The sequence below is a fragment of the Gracilinanus agilis genome, chromosome 2, assembly GCF_016433145.1.
Source record: "Gracilinanus agilis isolate LMUSP501 chromosome 2, AgileGrace, whole genome shotgun sequence".
Taxonomy (NCBI): domain Eukaryota; kingdom Metazoa; phylum Chordata; class Mammalia; order Didelphimorphia; family Didelphidae; genus Gracilinanus; species Gracilinanus agilis.
Window position 1 is genome coordinate 207434006 of NC_058131.1, and position 17065 is coordinate 207451070.

Consider the following 17065-nt stretch of genomic DNA (forward strand, 5'->3'; position numbering starts at 1 on the left):
CATATAGACCTCTTGTTCCAGGATTTTTTTTAAACCCCTACATTCTGTTTTAGAATCAAAACTAAGTATCGGTTCCAAGGTAAAAGAGCAGTTAGAGCTGGGCGGTTGGGGCTAAGTGACTTGCCCATGGTTACACAGCTAGGAAGTATCTGAATCCAGATTTGAACTCAGGACCTTCTGGCTCTATGCTTAGCTTTCTATCCGCTGAGCCATCTAGCTGCCCCTCCAGGATATAGATATATATTTTTAATAAAGAAGGTAGAAAAACAGTTCCAGGATTGTTTGGAATTGCAGTTTGATTTCTAGGAATGAACTGGGGAGGGAGAGTGTTAGGTGTCTGTGTGCCCACAGAGAATTCTCTGCATACCATCTTTGGCACCTGTGCCATAAGTTTGCCATCACTGCTATAAATGATACCTCAAATTGTCATGTGATAGATATCTGAGAGAGATTCCCAATTTGGATATTTCTCTTTCTGAGAAATTATTAATTTTAATTAAAAATGTTGGGATTTATTATGATGTTCAATGAATAAAAAGTATTTCTGGCAGTTTGATCCAGTGTTTTTTAAAATAGTAATAAGGAAATATTTAATAAGGAAAATAGTTCCTCTATTTACCCACTGCTGGAGGACATCATATCATGACACCATGAAGGAGAATATCTGGACAAAAGATAGGCTACGATGCAAGGATTATCCATAGGGCAATGTTTTAGAATATGTGTGCATGAACGTTGTTAATGGGTAAATTAAACAGTGGGTTTAGAGAAGGGGAGAAGGAGGAATGTTTGGGTGTCTATGTGTGTGTATATATATATATATATATATATACATATAAGCACACATATACATAAAACAGGATCACAGGGATTTAGAGTTGGAAGATCTCTTAGAGAACAGAATGGTGGAAGTGATTTGCTCAAGGTCTCAGCTAATGGGTGACAAAAGTCAGCATTGTGACCTAGGTTCTCTGAATCCAAATACAGTGCTCTCATCATTACCTTGTGGCTACCATACAGATCATAGGATCACAAGTCTAAATTTTGAATGGACATTGGAGGTTGAGTTCCAACCTCTCCTGAGGTCAAAGGAAGTTAAGTGACTTGTCCAGGATCCCACAGGTAATAAGCATCAGAGGTAGCATTTGAACCTAGGTTTTCTAACCCCATGGCTGTGTCTGTATGAATGCATATTAAGTTTCTTCCTTTCCTGCCACTGTGAATATCTAACAGGTATCTGGAAAATAGTGGTATACATTCTAAAGTGAGGTTTATTAATGTAGAAGTAGGTAAAACATCTGCCACCTCCCAGGAGTGACTACAGTGAGGTACAATACTTTTTAATTACAGCTAAAACATTCTGGATGACTTTTTCCCTTTCTGGGCCAGCATCCACCAAGTGACATCCAGGGTTCTCCATCCTCTTATAGGACATTTCCACTCTGAAAAGCAAAACAGGGAAAAGTGGGTAATCTGGACAAATCTGAATAGCGGTCATTTGGACCAAGAACTAGAGACCATCTGATTCTGGGCTGCATCCCCTGTCTTACTTTTACATCACTCCCTAAACCAACTTACTTCAATGATCCAATAACATCAAAGATTCATAATTTAAATGGCTTTAGTGTTCTTTCCACCAAGGTAGAAGATGCCTCATATACACTTTAATACAAAAGGTTCATGAGATAACATATATGTGTACCCATATATTTACATATACATGGTAGAAGCATATAAATATTGATGTGTGTATACATATAGATAAATGGATATACACATATATATCCAAAATATGTACATTTATAGACAGACACATATATTTGCACACACATTTACCTACATCTATCTACATGCATGTATATATTTATACATATATGTACACACATATCTACCCAAAGCTTTCAGACTCATAAAGTACCATATATGCATCCTCTCATTTCAGAGTTATTTGAGAGTTACACTGACTCTAGAAGGCAGGAATTACAGAGTATTCACTGTATCTACAAGGTAACTGAGATCTCAGGTTATGTGACTTGCCAATGATCAGATAATGATTGTCAAGATTCAAAGACAGGTCTCCCTAACTTAAGGTAAAGTGATGGATACAGAACACCTTGCTGTCCATTATGACCTGTAGAGTTGAAAAATATCATCACCTGATATTACATCATTATCATTTTCTGATAATGAACCTCTCCAAACTCAGTTTAGTAAGATAACAGCTGACTTTTCACTGGAGGTTGGTAAGATTCTTTAAGGCTCTGGAAATGGGAAGGTGCACCCAAACACTTTTGAGTACCCCAAATCATATCCATACAAGAATGGAGCATTAGTCAGACTTTACTGACACCTTCACTTGTGCTAACAGAACGACCACCGTTAATTCTTAATAATTTGCCTTCATGATGGGCAACAAGAGACTAAATTAAAGTTCTCACATTATTAAATAAACAAATCCTTGTTTATCCACTAATTTGACCTCTTTATTCCAAGATAAATTTTACCAAAACTATTGACAAAAATTCTATTCCTTCATCTCTGACTGTTTGACATCCCCACTTGGCTGTCCCATAGATACTTAAAAATCAACCAAAACTGAATTTATTATCTTTCTTCGTAAATCCAACATTCTTTCTAACTTTCTTATTTCTGTTGAGAGTTCCATTATTTCTCTAGACATACAAGTTTGTAAGGTAGGAGTTACGAACTTCTCCATTAGATTGTGAACTTCTTGAATGGAGGGTCTACCTTTTGCCATTTCTTTATTTTTGGATCCCCAGCACTTAGCACAGTTCCTAGTACAGAGTAGGTGCTTAATAAATGTTCACCGATTGATCCTTGATTCTTTACACTTATCCTCCATAAGCCATCATTGACTTCATCATAATGAATCTTACTGCCACAGTAGTTGACATTTACTCTCTTCCTCATCTCACAAACTCTTAATTCAAACTTTCATCCAGCCTCCAGAATGTGGAGCAAAATGGTGCTCTCCTAGTTGATCTCCATGTGTGCAGCCTCTCTGTTTCTAATCCAGGTTCCCTGCACTGCATACATCAATATTCCTAAAGTACAGGTATGACCTCATCATTTTCCTTCTTGAAAAGCTTTAATAACTTCCTATTGCCTCTAGGACAAAAAATAGACTCGTTGGCTTGGTTTTTCAAGCCCTTCCCAATCTGGCTCCAACCTACCTTTCAAAGATTACAACACATTATTCTTTACATTCCAACAAAACTGAGCAACTTGATGTTGCCTGTATATCTCCATTTTACTATATTTTCACAGATTGTCTCCCAAACCTGGAAAACTCCTTCCTTGCTTCCATTTTCTGGAACCCCCCGCTCCCTTCAAGACTCAAATGCTACATTCATTATACTGATAGCCACTTCCTGAATTCTCCATTCAATCTCTGGCCTGAGTGGCTTTCCACAAGCTATTGGTCCCCATTCCCAGAACTCTTTTTTCCTCCTCCTTTGTTTCTCTTCCCAGAATTGTGTTCTTCAGCAATGAGCTAAAGTATTACATTCTCCATAAAACTTTCCTTTATCCTTCCAGCTATTTAAGCTTTCCCTCCTTAAATTACAATATGTTAACTTATTTTGGAATGTCACATTCCCCCAGTAGAATGTAATCTCCACGAAGGCAGTGACTGTTTCATTCTCTGCATCCACAGTGCCCAGTACAATACTTGGTTAATAGTAGGAGTAGCTAGGTAGTTCAGCAAATAGAGTGCTGGGTCTAGAGTCAAGAAGATGTAAGTTCAGATTTGACCCCAAGATACTGTGTAACCTTGAGCAAGTCACTTAATTTACTCCTGCCTCAGCTTTCCTATCTGTAAAATGGAAATAATAAAAATATTTCCTGGGGTTAGAGTGAGGATCAAATAACATTGGTAAAGTGCTTTTTAAACCTTGAAATGCTATGGAAATGCTATTATTAATATTATGTGTTTAATAAAGATTTGTTGAAATGAATTGTACTAAATTAGCTTGACTCTTGTAATAGCTGAACTTCTCTCTTTACGGCCTCCCCCCATCCTCTGCCTTTCCATCTACCCGGCTTTTCTAACCCAGTGGTGCCACTTTATCCTGATGAGTGAAGCTGCCAGGGTCTTCTGACCTTAGAGGAAATAGATTTCTCCCATTTCTGTTCTTAATCTCAATCAGCTATGCCATGAAACTAAAACATACTTTTCACGAAATAAATTATTGACTTCCAGCTCCTTTTCTTCTTTAGTTTTTTCCAGCCCACGTCCTTGCATCCGATGTTCCCTCTCCTTGGGAGTGATAGTTAACAGCAGTATGATATCGGGTTTGAGCAAGTCCTTGGGCCACTGATATATGGGGTGGTGAACTGGAGGTAGGTAGTGGGAACGGCCACTTATTTCAGTGGCAATTGCATAGGCAGCTGTGCTGTGCCAGTACCTGGAAGAATAAAAAAAAAAGTCACGAGTTCCCTGTTACATGAAATATTTAAGAAGGAAAGGCTTAATGATTTTTGGTAGAGAATGATGGAAATATTGGACCTGGGGTGAAAGATTGGATAGGAAGCTGAACTAGATGACATCTAAGGGTAGCATTATTAATTATAGAAGAAGGACTTTCTAGTGGAAAGTAACTTGACCTTTTTTTTTGAGACCTGGGTTCAAATTCCAGCTCTAATAATTATTAGCAATATAAACCCGGGCTAATAGAGTATTAAAGGATTCAAAAGAAATTAAAGTTAGAAAAGACCTTAGAGATCATTATAGGTTTCCAGTCCCTCATTTTACTGATGAAGAGACTAGTCAACGTAGATTCTGACATATTTAGATTTAGGTTCATTCGAGTAGTAAATAACAAAACTAAGATATAAACCTGGGTCTTTCTCACCTCAATGTATCAGGTACCCACAATATAGGTAAAGCCCTCCATAATCATAAAGTGCTAAAACCAAAGTTATGATGACCACAATAATATGCATAGTTCACACATTTAGAGCACTTTAAGGTTTGCATATATTATCTGATTATATGGTGGTAATGATGATGATGATGTTTACAGCAGGCACTTAATAAGCATTTCCTGAAGGGGAGTCTAAGCTACCTGGTACAGGTACCATTAATGCCTGACTTTAATAAACTTTTCTTTTGACCAAGGTGACATTTTTATCTCTTTAAAGAACTAAACTATCAATAAGTCAGAAGTCCAAAAAAGAAGACTGAAGAGATTAATGGGTGACAAACATGGGTCCCCATTCTATCCTAAACACTCCCAGATATGGCCAGAACCAAATTAAAATGAATTAGAAAAAATGTTAACAAAAACAAATAAAAATATATTCAAAAATAGATAATATTACATTTTAAGCTGTTAATAATCATGAAGATCTTTATGTAAAAATTAGTAGCCACCATTTTAGTAGAGTTTTACCCCAGTGATGTAGAAGGTGGGATTTTAGCAGGGACTTGAAGGAAGTCAGGAGGTAAAGATAGGAATGGGGGGGGGGCAATGAAAACCTTTGGAGTTGGGACATGGAGTTTCTTATTTGAGCAAGTCAGAGTTATTGAGTTACAAAGTGGATGAGTTATTGGAATGGAGGGACATAAGGCATAAGAAGACTGGACAGGTGAAAGGGGAGCACGTTACAAAGAGCTTTGAATTCCAAACAAAGGATTTTCTATTTTGGTCCTGTAGGTAATGGAGAGTCACTTGATTTTAAAGGTGACATGGTCAGTCCTGGAGTTTAAGATCACTTTGGCAGCTGAGCAGAGGACAGATTGAAGTGGGGAGACAATAGCTCAGGAGTGAGAAAATGAGGACCTATACCAGCGTGGTGGCAGTAGATGAGAAAAAGGGGGATATTCAAGAGGTTAAATCAACAGGTTATGCCAACAGATGGGATATGAGAGGTGGAGGGTGAAAAGTCAAGGATGATACCTAGATTATGAGCCTGGATAAATGGGAGGATAGAGGTGCCCCTCAACAGAAACAGGGAAGTTTGGAAAGGAGAAGAGTTTGGAGGGAAAGATAACAAGTTCATATTTAGACAGGTTGAGTTTAAGAAGTCTCTGAGACATCCAGCTCAAGATATCCAACAGGCAGTTAAACAAACAAGATAGGAAGGTCAGCAGAGAGGATAACCCTGGATAAGTACATTTGAGAATCATCAGCATTGAGATGATAATTGAATCCATGGGAACTGATGAAATCACCAAATGAAATAGTATAGAGGAAGAAGAGAAAAAGGCCCAGGACAGAGCTCTAAAGAGTACCTACATCCTCCAGCAAAGGAGACTAAGGAGGAGCAGTCAGAAATGTAGGAGGAGAACCAGGAGAGAGCAGAGTCACAAAAAACTAGAAAGAAGAGAGTATCAAGGGGGAGAGAATGATTGTTTCAAAGGCTGCACAGCATATAGGAAGGATGAGATTGAGAAAAGGACGTTATATTTGTCCATTAAAGAAACATTAGTAATTTTAGAGAGATAGTCTTTGGTCTCAGACAAAGTCCCAATTTCTTCCAGAAACCTCTCACAGTTTTCCTTATTCTTTGTGCCTTTCCTTAGGGATTACTTCCTCCTCTACTTTATCCTAGACAAATCTTGTTTATATGTAGCTATGTGCATGCCATCTCCCTCATTGGACTAAACACTTTTTGAGAGCAGGGGCTATATTTTCACTTTCTTTAAATTCCATGGCTCATAGCAGACACTCAATGTTAGTTGACTTTGCCAAACACGGATGGTAAAGACCTGCAGCAGTAATAGTCTATATAAACCATCTAAGTGGGAGACTCTGTCTAGGGCAGTGATGGGCAAACTTTTTAAAGAGGGGGCCAAAGGAAAGGAAATGCTCAACTGTCAGTCTGTTTCTAAGACAACTAACTCTTTCGAAGTTTCATTGTATTGTATCCTACTCATTGTATTCATCAGATTAGGAATAATGTCAGACTGCTGGATAGAACATTTCAGGGGGGCCACATCTGGCCTGCAAGCAGTAGTTTGCCCATCACTGGTCTAGGGAATTGAGAACAGTTTACCAAATCCTAAACTATAGGGCTTTTAAAGACCAATGCTGCCTCATTCTTTTGTCAATCTCAGTTCCTTTTTAGGAACATTTTTTATTGCTTCAGGTTTACTCTGATTTAGATATCTCCCATAATAACAAATTCTACATTACTTCAGAAGTATAGGTTATTAAAAGCTTATGCCATCTACCCTTTGAGAGTCCATTGGCATGCACACAATTAACTGGATCTAAAGTCAAAAAGGCATGATTCCAGATCCAGCCTCAACTCCCTACTAGCTGTTTTAGCTGTGTCCTTGGTTGAGTTGCTTAAGCTCAGGTTCTTCATCTGTAAAATGGGAATAATAAGAGCATATACCTCACAAGGTTGTTGTGAGGATATTTGAATAATAATATCTGAAAAGTGCTTTGTAAACCTTATATTGTTATTTTGTGTGGTGTTAAGAAATACTTGATTTTAGGAATATGGAGTTTGAGTCTTAGTTCTAATACTTGGGAACTGAAACAACAGATCATTTCATTTCACTGTAAACCTCAGTTTCCTTTATCTGTAGAATGGTATAATAGTTCATCAACTGAGAGTGGAAAGGCACCGCTGAGACCATTTGGCCCAATTCTTTAAATGCCATTTGTTACTCCTTGTGTTGCTTACATCTCTGGGTGATTGAATGGAAAGAGGTTTATAAACCTTAAACTCCTAAGCATATATGAATTGTCATTTTTATTTCATTAAAAATATTCTTCCCACAAACAAAAGTTCATAAAAATAAAGATGTGTGATGTAAAGATAACTTTATACCTACCTGTCTACAATCACAGGAGACTGGGTAGATGCTTTAGCTATTTCAGAAGCAATGATATAGTTTCCCAGAGAGTAATATGCCCGCCTGATGATTGCTGGCTCATTATCAAATATTTTTCTCCACTGGATGATACAGAGTGGTGGTGACTTTAAGAAGACGGCATTCAGTGTTTTTGCAATGGAGTGGGTCACTGTAGTTTTGCCTGTATTTCATACAGAACAGAAAGAATGTCTGATTCACTGGGATCAGGCAAAGCACAAAAAACTGAGATGGACTATGTCATTTTTCATCCTTGTATCCCCAGTGCATTCTTACGGTGCACAGAATTACTTAATGAACACTTGCTGAATTGAAAATGAACTCAAATTCCATAATTATTATTGCAACCTACAAATGAAGGAATAGTCTCTTACCAGTAGCATCCAAGCCCTCAATAGCAATGACAGGGAATTTTCCCTTCTGGACATTCTTGGGGCATTTATCCACCAAATTAAGGACTTCTTGTGCTTCAGGAATTAAAGATGTACACTGTAATGACAATTTCCATTCATGAGTTCTTGAAACACTCTGTTTTAGATTCACGAGAATCATACTGTCTGCACCTATATAAACCATGAATACACAAGTACGGAAAATCATACAAATAGAATTTTTCCAACCATTCTGGAAAGTAACTGGGAATTATACAAAGAAAGTGACTAAAATGTTTATACTCCTGAACACAGATACTTCATTGGCAGACATTTGCTCCAAAGAGATGAATGATTTTTTTTAAAAAAAGGTACCATATACAATAAAATATTTAGAGTAGCTTTCTTTTCCCCAGAAGTAAAGTATTATTAACAAAATAGATATCCATAGACTGAGAATGGCTAAACTGTGGAACGCAGATGTTATAGAATATTACAGTAAGAAAATAAAATGATGAATAAAAAGCATGAGGGAAAAAGATATTAAATCATATTAAGGGAAGTATGCAGACCAAGAAAATAAATACTCAATGACAACAGCAACATAAACAAAGAACAACATCAAAAAATAGCACTGAGTGATACAAAAATTATAACCTTAAAAATCTATGAGAAGAACCTTCCCTGACTTCTTTGCAGAAGTGTAGAACTATGGGTTTGGCACACTGCATAAGATATCAGACTTTTTCGATATATTATTTTATCTTGTTGACCTTTTTCCTTCATTTTTATTGTTTATTATAAGAGACAGCTCTCTAGGAGAGGGAGGGGAAAAGGCTATATTGGGAAACAGGCAAAGTAAAAAACAAAAGATATTAGTAAAATCTATTTTAAAAGAGTCATAAACTAACACACACTTTAAACACATTAATACTTAAAGGGTCCATACTTTATGCCATGTTTTCCTATGTATGTACAGTATAAATGTATGGTAGTAGTTTTGGAGAGCTGCTATGGTCAAATAAGTTCATCGCTCAGAGGACAACTTTCCTGTAATGAGTCTTTCAGTTGGTTAACTGTTCTCAGACAGCACAGTCTGCTCACTGGCAGAAACACCAAGCTTCTCTCAGGTTGCCTCATAAGAAAATCTCCCTTTGGGTGTCAGTTTACTATCCCTACTGACATGGCTTCTCACCATTTAGGATCTAGAGATAAAAGGAAACTCAGGGCCAATATAGCCAAGTCCATCCCCTTCAAATGAATATTAATGATGAGGCCCAGAGTGGTTCAGTGTCTTAACCAGGGTCCCATGGGGAGGTAGTATTTGAACTCAAAGCCTGAACCTCCAAGTTCAATCTTCTTAAGGCTATTGTTGAGTCATTTCAGTTGTGCCCAACTCTTTTCTGACCCCATTTCTTGACAAGAGATACTGGTGTGGTTTGCCATTTTCTTCTTCAGCTCATTTTATAAATGAGGAAACTGAGGCGAACAGGGTTAAGTGATTTTCCCAGAGTCCCACAGCTAGCAAGTGTCTGAGGCCAGATTTGAAGGTAGGAAGATGAGTTTTCCTGACTCCTGACCCATCACTCTATCCACTGCACCACCTAGCTGTTTCTTAAGGTAGTAATAAGCAATCAATTAAGTTGTACTACCTCAATAGAGTGTCCAACCTTTCTGAACCTTCTCTCAGGCTCATTCTTCATCCTCTGCATCTTATTATTGATAAGCAACTGCTCTAGACTAATACCAGCAATTTTAGTCTATGAGGAATTCAAGCCCCCTTTCTTGAGTCTCCATTCAACCAATGATCTAAGTCCATGATCTAAGTTGTGATGATCCCTTTTAATAACACTAGTTTGTCCACACTGCTGCATAGATCTACTCTCAGTCTTACTTCTTCCTAATCCAAATCTGGATCCTCTTATGTTCCTCCAGTCCAGTTTTATTCCTCTACCAAAAGAGATATGTCCTGCATGTATCAGTAAGGAACACGTTTCATTATTTTGTTTCTCCTTCTGAGCCTCACTCTCTAAGGCAGAGGTTCTTAACTTTTTTTGTGTCATGGAACCCTTTGGCAGTCTGTTCAAACCAATGGACTCTTTTTCAGAATAATGTTTTTAAATGATTGAAGGATATGCTTAATTTTATTTAGCAGTTAGTGCATATCAAGATGTGATTTTTTTTTCTTATCCAAATTCATGGACCTACTGAAATCTATCACAGAGCCAAGGTTAGAAACCGTTGCTTATAAGAAGAAAATGGCTTTCTATCACTTGATGATTCAAAAAAGAAGTGATAGAAATTGATTGATTGTATTCTCACATAATATTTGATGGGTATTCCCCTCACATAATAAAGACAGTAAAAGGGCCTTTCTAAAGCAGAAATATCTCAGAGCTAGCATAATACTACACAAAATGTCATTTATTTTGTCCTCTAAAGATTGACAAAACACTTTACATATATATTCCTTATTTGATCCTCTGGACTTCTATGTAAAGTGACCACCACAGGTATTATTATGCCCATCATAAAGATAAGGAAGTTGAGTTTCAGCAAGGCTGTCACACAACTAGTATACATCATACAAATAATGAGTCAGATATAAACATCTAACAAAGGTCTCTGGATTCCAAATGCTACATTCTTTCTACTATATCATAAGTTGAGGGGAGACCAAGGAAACGAAATTAAGCTTCAACTTCCTCATTTGTAAAAGGTAATAAGTCTTTAAGATAGCCCTTGGCAAACTTTTAGATATCATAGAAATGTGAAGGGCTACTAACAATACAGTAAGATAATTCAAAAATTAGCATCTTGGCATAGTGGTGATTTTGCAAGAACTGACATTAGGAGAGCTAACTTCTAGTCCTGTCTGTGCCATTAATTGCTGTGTGACCTTGTTCAACTCCCTTCATCTCTCTGAGGATCAGTTGCCTTCTCTGTAAAAATGAATGACTTCACTAGGTATTTCAAGTAAGCATGGTGATTTTGTTGCTACGATGTTATACATTTTTAAGAAATATATTGTATGATAAAAAGGAAGATTTCAGAAAAAACCTAGAAAGGCATATATGATCTGATCCAAGGTAAAGCGAGCAGAACCAGAAGAATATTGTACAGAGAAATAGCAATATTGTATAATGATCAACTGTGAATGATTTAGCTATTCTTATAACACAATGATTCAAGAAAATTTAAAAAAACTCATAATGAAAAATGCTATCCACCATCATAGAAAGTATTGGTGAAGTCTCAATATAGATCAACGCACCATTTTCTTTTATTTGGTGCAATTTCTTTTTTTTTTAATTTTAATAACAAATTTCCACATGAGTTTTCTGAAATTATATAATCCAAATTTTCTCCCTCCTTTCTTCCCTCCCTACTCAAAGACTTTACAAGTAATTTAATCTGGGTTATACATGTATCATCATACAAAACATGTTTCTATATTATTCATTTTTGTAAGTGAATAATTTTATAAGACCAAAATCCTAAAAATATATATCCAAATAAACAAGTGATAAATCATATGCTTCCATCTGCATTCTTACTCCAACAGTTCTTTCTCTGGAAACAGAAAGCATTCTTTGTCATAATCCCTCAGAATTGTCCTGGATCATCATATTGTTGTGAGTAGCAAGTTTATCACATTTGATCATTCCACAATATTGCTATTACTGTGTACAATGTTTTCCTGGTTCTGCTTACTTCACTCTGCATCATTTCATGTAAGTCTTTCCAGCTCTTTCTGAAATCATCCTGTTCATCATTCCTTTTAGCATAATAGATTTCCATCACTGTCATATACCACAATTTGTGCAGCCTTTCTCTGACTGAGGGGCATCCTTTTAGTTTCCAATTCTTTGCCACCACAAAGAGAGCAGCTATAAATATTTTTGTACAAACAAGTCCTTTTCCATTTTCTTTTTGTCTTTGGGATATAGAGATAATAGTGGCATTACTGGATCAAAGGGTATGCACTGTTTTATAGCCCTTTTGGCATAATTCCAAGTTGCCCTCCAGAATTGTTGGATAAGTTCACAACTCCACCAGCAATGCATTAGTATCCCAAATTTGCCACATTCCCCCCGACATTTATCATTTTCCTTTCCTGTCATGGTGGCCAATCTGATAAGTGTGAGGTGGTACCTCAGAGTTGTTTTCATTTGCAGTTCTCAAATCAAGATTGATTTCGAACATTTTTTCATATGATTATTCATAGCTTTGATCTCTTCATCTAAAAATTGTTATTTATATCCTTTGACTATGTATCAAATAAGGAAAGACTCGTATTCTTATAAATTTCAAAGCATCATTTTCACCTTATTTTCTTCAATTTTATTTTAATGATATGTGTCTAATTCAACAATATGATGAATATTGAAATATGTATTAAAAGACAGCACATGTATAAACTATATTAAATTGCTTATTGTCTCAGTGAAGGAAAAGGAAGGGGAAAATATGGAAATCAAAATGTAAGAGAAAGAATGTTAAAAATTGCTTGTAAATGTAAATGGAAAAAAATTATGAAAGAAAAAAGAAAATATTCACCAGCTATAACAGAAGATAACTTCATTCACAATTTCCATTTTCATTTTTCTTAGTATGTCAAAATGTTCTTATTTGTTGATGGTGACTATTATGTTCATAACAATTTTTTTAATGAAAAAGCTAACAATATCTTTTTCTGTCTATAACAAAGCAGTTTTTATATTGGAAACTAGGACTTTAAAAAATATTCTATATACAGCCTTAAGGTTGTATATAAAGTTGTAGCACAACACACATTTGGAGTTCTGATCTGTCTGAATTATTATTATTATGATGTCTCTTTACTCTATAATCATATAATATCCATGACTCAAGAAGAACAATCAAACTGGGTACTAGAAGTCATAATTGTAATTCTGGTTATTGAAAACTTTAGAAGAGAGATTTTTTCTGTAATGAATTAAAACCACCTGCTTCTATTTAATTATTATCACCAATTATTATCACTGGACCAAGTAAAGTTTTCACCCTTGTAAGAAGAAAGAAAAATCTCAGTTCTGCGAGATTACTCCTGGTTAAAGTCTCCCCTTCCCTGTTTTTTTTTTCTCTTTCCTAATCTTTTAGAATTGTTTAGGTTCATTTTTTAATAAATATTATGGCTTTTACTTTTAGCAATTATTATGAAACAAAACCAGACAAACATTAAAAAAAAAAAAACCTTTAGGTCTTAACAATGGAGTAGTAGACTGTGTCCTAGTAAGGTTCAGAATGCCTGGAGTTATGGTACACAGTACTCAGGGTATGTACTTCCCATCTCTATATCTCAGTATTCTCATCTGAAAAACAGAAATAGCATTTGCCCTTCATAAATGAGGAAAACACATTTAGGAATGGGGATTAAGAATGCTATGAATGATACACAAACACTTGTTGATCAGATCTGTATAACCAAGAAGGTAAGTTAGGGAGCACAGTGGATAGCATTCTAGGCCTAGGGTCAGGAAAACATTTTTTTGAGTTCAAATCTGGCCTTGGACACTTAGTAGCTGTATGACCCTTTGCAAGTCACTTACCCATGTTTGCCTCAGTTTCATCATGGCAAACAGCTCCAGTATCTTTGCCAAGAAAACCCCAATATAATACCAAATGCATCGATTTTCCAGAAAGATCCTTCAAGAGGAAAGTGCTTACCTTGAAATTTACTATCCCTAAATTAGGCAAAAAAAAAATATCCTTTATTGTCCTCCAGAGTTATTCTTCAACTAGAAATAGTTTTCTCTTTAGGAAAAGAGCCACATTCCTCCTAAACTGGGCATCTTTACTTTCCTATTGAAGAATCTTTCTGGAAAGTTGATGAATTTGGTGTTACATTCAGTTCAGTCATTTTTCAGTTATGTCTGACTCTTCCTGACCCTATTTGGGGACAAATCATTAAAACTTCTAAGAAAAACAAAACATTTTTTCTTTACATCTAAAACATCCTCTTTCCTTATATGTAAAATGAGAGAATTTTTCTAGTGGTCCCCCACTTTCTTTTTTTTTTTAAAACCCTTGCCTTCCATCTTAGAATCAATACTATGTATTGCTTCCAAGGAAGAAGAATGGCAAGAGTTAAGCAGTGAGGGTTAAGTGATTTGCTCAGGGTCACACAGCCAGAAAGTGTCTGAGGCTACATTTGAACCCAAGACCTCCTGTCTCTGGGTCTGGCTCTCAGTCCTGTGAGTCATCCAGCTGCTTCCAGTCCTCTCCAGTTCTAAATTTATGATCCTATGATGCCTTGATCTATATGTTTGTTTGTTTGCTTTCATTTAGAACACTGAGAGGAGTCTCAAAGAGTCCTTACCTCCTTAAAAACCTTTCGGGCTTCTTCCAGACTGGGAAACACCACAGAGAGGGGTAGGTCTGGGACAACAGGGTGAAGCTGGGGCTCCTTAGTGGGCACCACTCGCGCTTTACCCACTGGCTTCAGCCCTTCATCTCCTACTCCTCCTAGAAGCTCCCACTGCCTCTGCCACAGCTGGCCACTGTGGTCAGCCTCGAACACGCCCAGATGTGGGCGCGGAGCCTCACAGGCAACCAGCAGACCCTGCAAGGCGCGCTCGGTCTCCAAGCAGTCTTTGGGATCCCATAGGACGAAACCCTTCTCCGTGCTCCCCGGCGGGCTGCCCGGAGAGTAGGAGAGCAAGCGCCGCAGCTGGCACTGCTGGAAAGGAACCTGACTAAGTTGTTTTATCAGGTGCTGGTGCTGGCGCGCAGCGCGAATCCGGGCCCCGTAACCTGAGCCTGGGGCCACAGGTATGAACACAGAGTAGCTGCGCCCGGGTGAGAGGAGGAACGTCTCTAGCCGGGGATCGCTGGGGGCTGAAGCGCCACGGTCCGTTTTGTCACCGCAGAGGGCGAAATGAGCCAGCTCTGAATCTGGCAGCTCTAGGACGAAGCGGCGATCCCGGCCCAGGCCGGGCGTGTACATATCCGTGGACTGGCTGCAGGAAGCTGGCACCTGCGACGGCCGCATCCTTTCCAAAAACCGGAGGATGAAGTCTCCCAGACGAGGGACAAAAGCCATATCTAGTGGCTGCAGGCCCCGCCCCGGACGGGTGAGATGGGAGTGGGAAAGAGAAACCGACTCAGAAACGAAACCTACCGATAGGATTGGGGTTGGGGTGAGGCGAGGCCCCACTGCCCGCTAGGCTCGCGGAGAAACGAAAGCTCAGTGGGCGGGGGCTGAGCACTGCGGGGCCGCGCGGTCAGCGCCAGAGAATGTCCAGGGCTGCAGAAGCCACAGGCGCCGTCCCCTTGAAAGCTAGCTGGGGGAAAGGGCCCCCCGAGCGGTGGAGTTTTCCCCGTCTGGACGCTGAGAATAATGAAAACCTTGCACCTAGGCCTAGCTGGGTGGTTGGGAAGCCTGGGGAGGGAGGGGCTGGAGGAGACTTCCTTGGATCCCCTTGGGGTGTCGCTTTGAGCTGCTAGGCCCTGAGGTGGGATTTCTGGACCTGACTTATGAGACACCCCTGATTTGGGACAGGAAAGGGTATTGTATCAGATCTAGTTAAGGACTCAGGCCCGATGACTCTCAAGGCAGCTTTGGGTCACAAAAAGTGAGTTCACAAAAAGTTGTCCTGCCAGTATGACTTTGGACAAATAACTTAAATTCTCTGGGCCTCAGTTTCCTCATGTCGCCAACATGAGGAGGTGGACTAGATAACCTATGAAATTTCTTTCAGCTAAAAACCTATGGTTCTCTAAATTTCATGTCTATGTCTCAGTTTCCTCAGCTGTAAAACAAGGGACTTAAAATAGATGACCTTTAAGTTCCCTTCTAGGCCCTAATAAGAGGAATAATTGATAATTAGAATGGATCATCCATAAGGTTTTGGACTCTTACTTAAGACATTTAAATAATGGTACAGTGGAAAGACCCTCTAGGTGGAGTCAGAATACAGAATCAAGCTAAAGTCCTGCCTTGGTCACTGTTTGCCTCTTGGCAAATTACTCAAGGTGGCTGATCTTTAGTTTTCTCATCTATAAAATGGGGATGATACCTGAACATCCAGCCTCAGGGTGGTGGTGTGAGAAAAGGGCTTTGTAAACTTTAAAATAATACACAAATGTGAGCAATTATGACTTATTTTTCCTTCTCACCTGAAGTCTTGTTCAAGGTTTTTATACACTTGGCTCTTGAGAAATGGAGTGGTGTCTTGACTCCCACATGAACTGGATTTCAGTGAGGCAGAGTGAAACAAAGTTCTATTTTATAAAAGGAGGCATTTGGACTAAATGATTTCCAAAGTTCCTTCTATTTCAAACATTCTATGACCCTGTGATGTGAAAAAATATTGTTCAATAACGGTGCTCTGAAAAGGCCATTAACTGCTTTGTTTTAACTGCTTTGTTTAATACAAGTTAGCTGTTGCTTAAGTTTCAATCACAGGTTGAAGAAAATTACTTATGAGGGAGACTTTCTGAGTGAATGAGTTATATATCTCGCAAGATAACACAAGGACAGGTGGAAAAGTATTGCCCTTTAGCTGGTGAATATAACTGATGGCCATTGTAAGTTCAGACCTATGAGCTGCATATTTGATAACAGGCCCAAGATTCTGATCCTGAGAGGATACAAGACTGGCCATATTTGTTTGGGAATTTGAGTTGTTAGACAGTGAACTACCTTGTTGCTGAATGAAAGGACTACTCTGTTCTCCTGGGTCCCTCCCTATAGCTACTGGTCCCCAGTATCTGCTGCCACATTTTCCACCTTCAGGCCAGCATCCCAAACTTCTCAAGCATTTACATCATCACTCTGGCCACTTGCTGGTTTTCCTTCATATCCCCTTCTACTTTTTTA

General features: G+C 38.3%; 1 protein-coding gene across 1 annotated transcript; it reads right to left on the bottom strand.

The window, feature by feature from the left end:
* Positions 1 to 1280: 1280 nt before the first annotated feature.
* Positions 1281 to 15286, bottom strand: CMPK2 (cytidine/uridine monophosphate kinase 2). Its single transcript, XM_044660941.1, has 5 exons — positions 14564 to 15286; positions 8224 to 8338; positions 7811 to 8012; positions 4194 to 4427; positions 1281 to 1442 (listed from the first exon to the last, which is right to left on the bottom strand). Exons 1-5 carry the CDS (start codon positions 15284 to 15286, stop codon positions 1319 to 1321), a joined length of 1398 nt encoding a protein of 465 aa, XP_044516876.1. The 3' UTR covers positions 1281 to 1318.
* Between the last annotated feature and the right edge of the window lie 1779 nt (positions 15287 to 17065).

Excerpts from the sequence above, each read along its gene's own strand:
- CMPK2 (XM_044660941.1), bottom strand. The coding sequence starts at position 15,286 with ATGGCTTTTGTCCCTCGTCTGGGAGACTTCATCCTCCGGTTTTTGGAA. Across the intron at positions 4,428-7,810 it reads TCTCCTGTGATTGTAGACAG|GTACTGGCACAGCACAGCTG; the intron begins GTAGGTATAAAG and ends TTATTCTTCCAG. Across the intron at positions 1,443-4,193 it reads AATAATTTATTTCGTGAAAA|AGTGGAAATGTCCTATAAGA; the intron begins GTATGTTTTAGT and ends TTTGCTTTTCAG.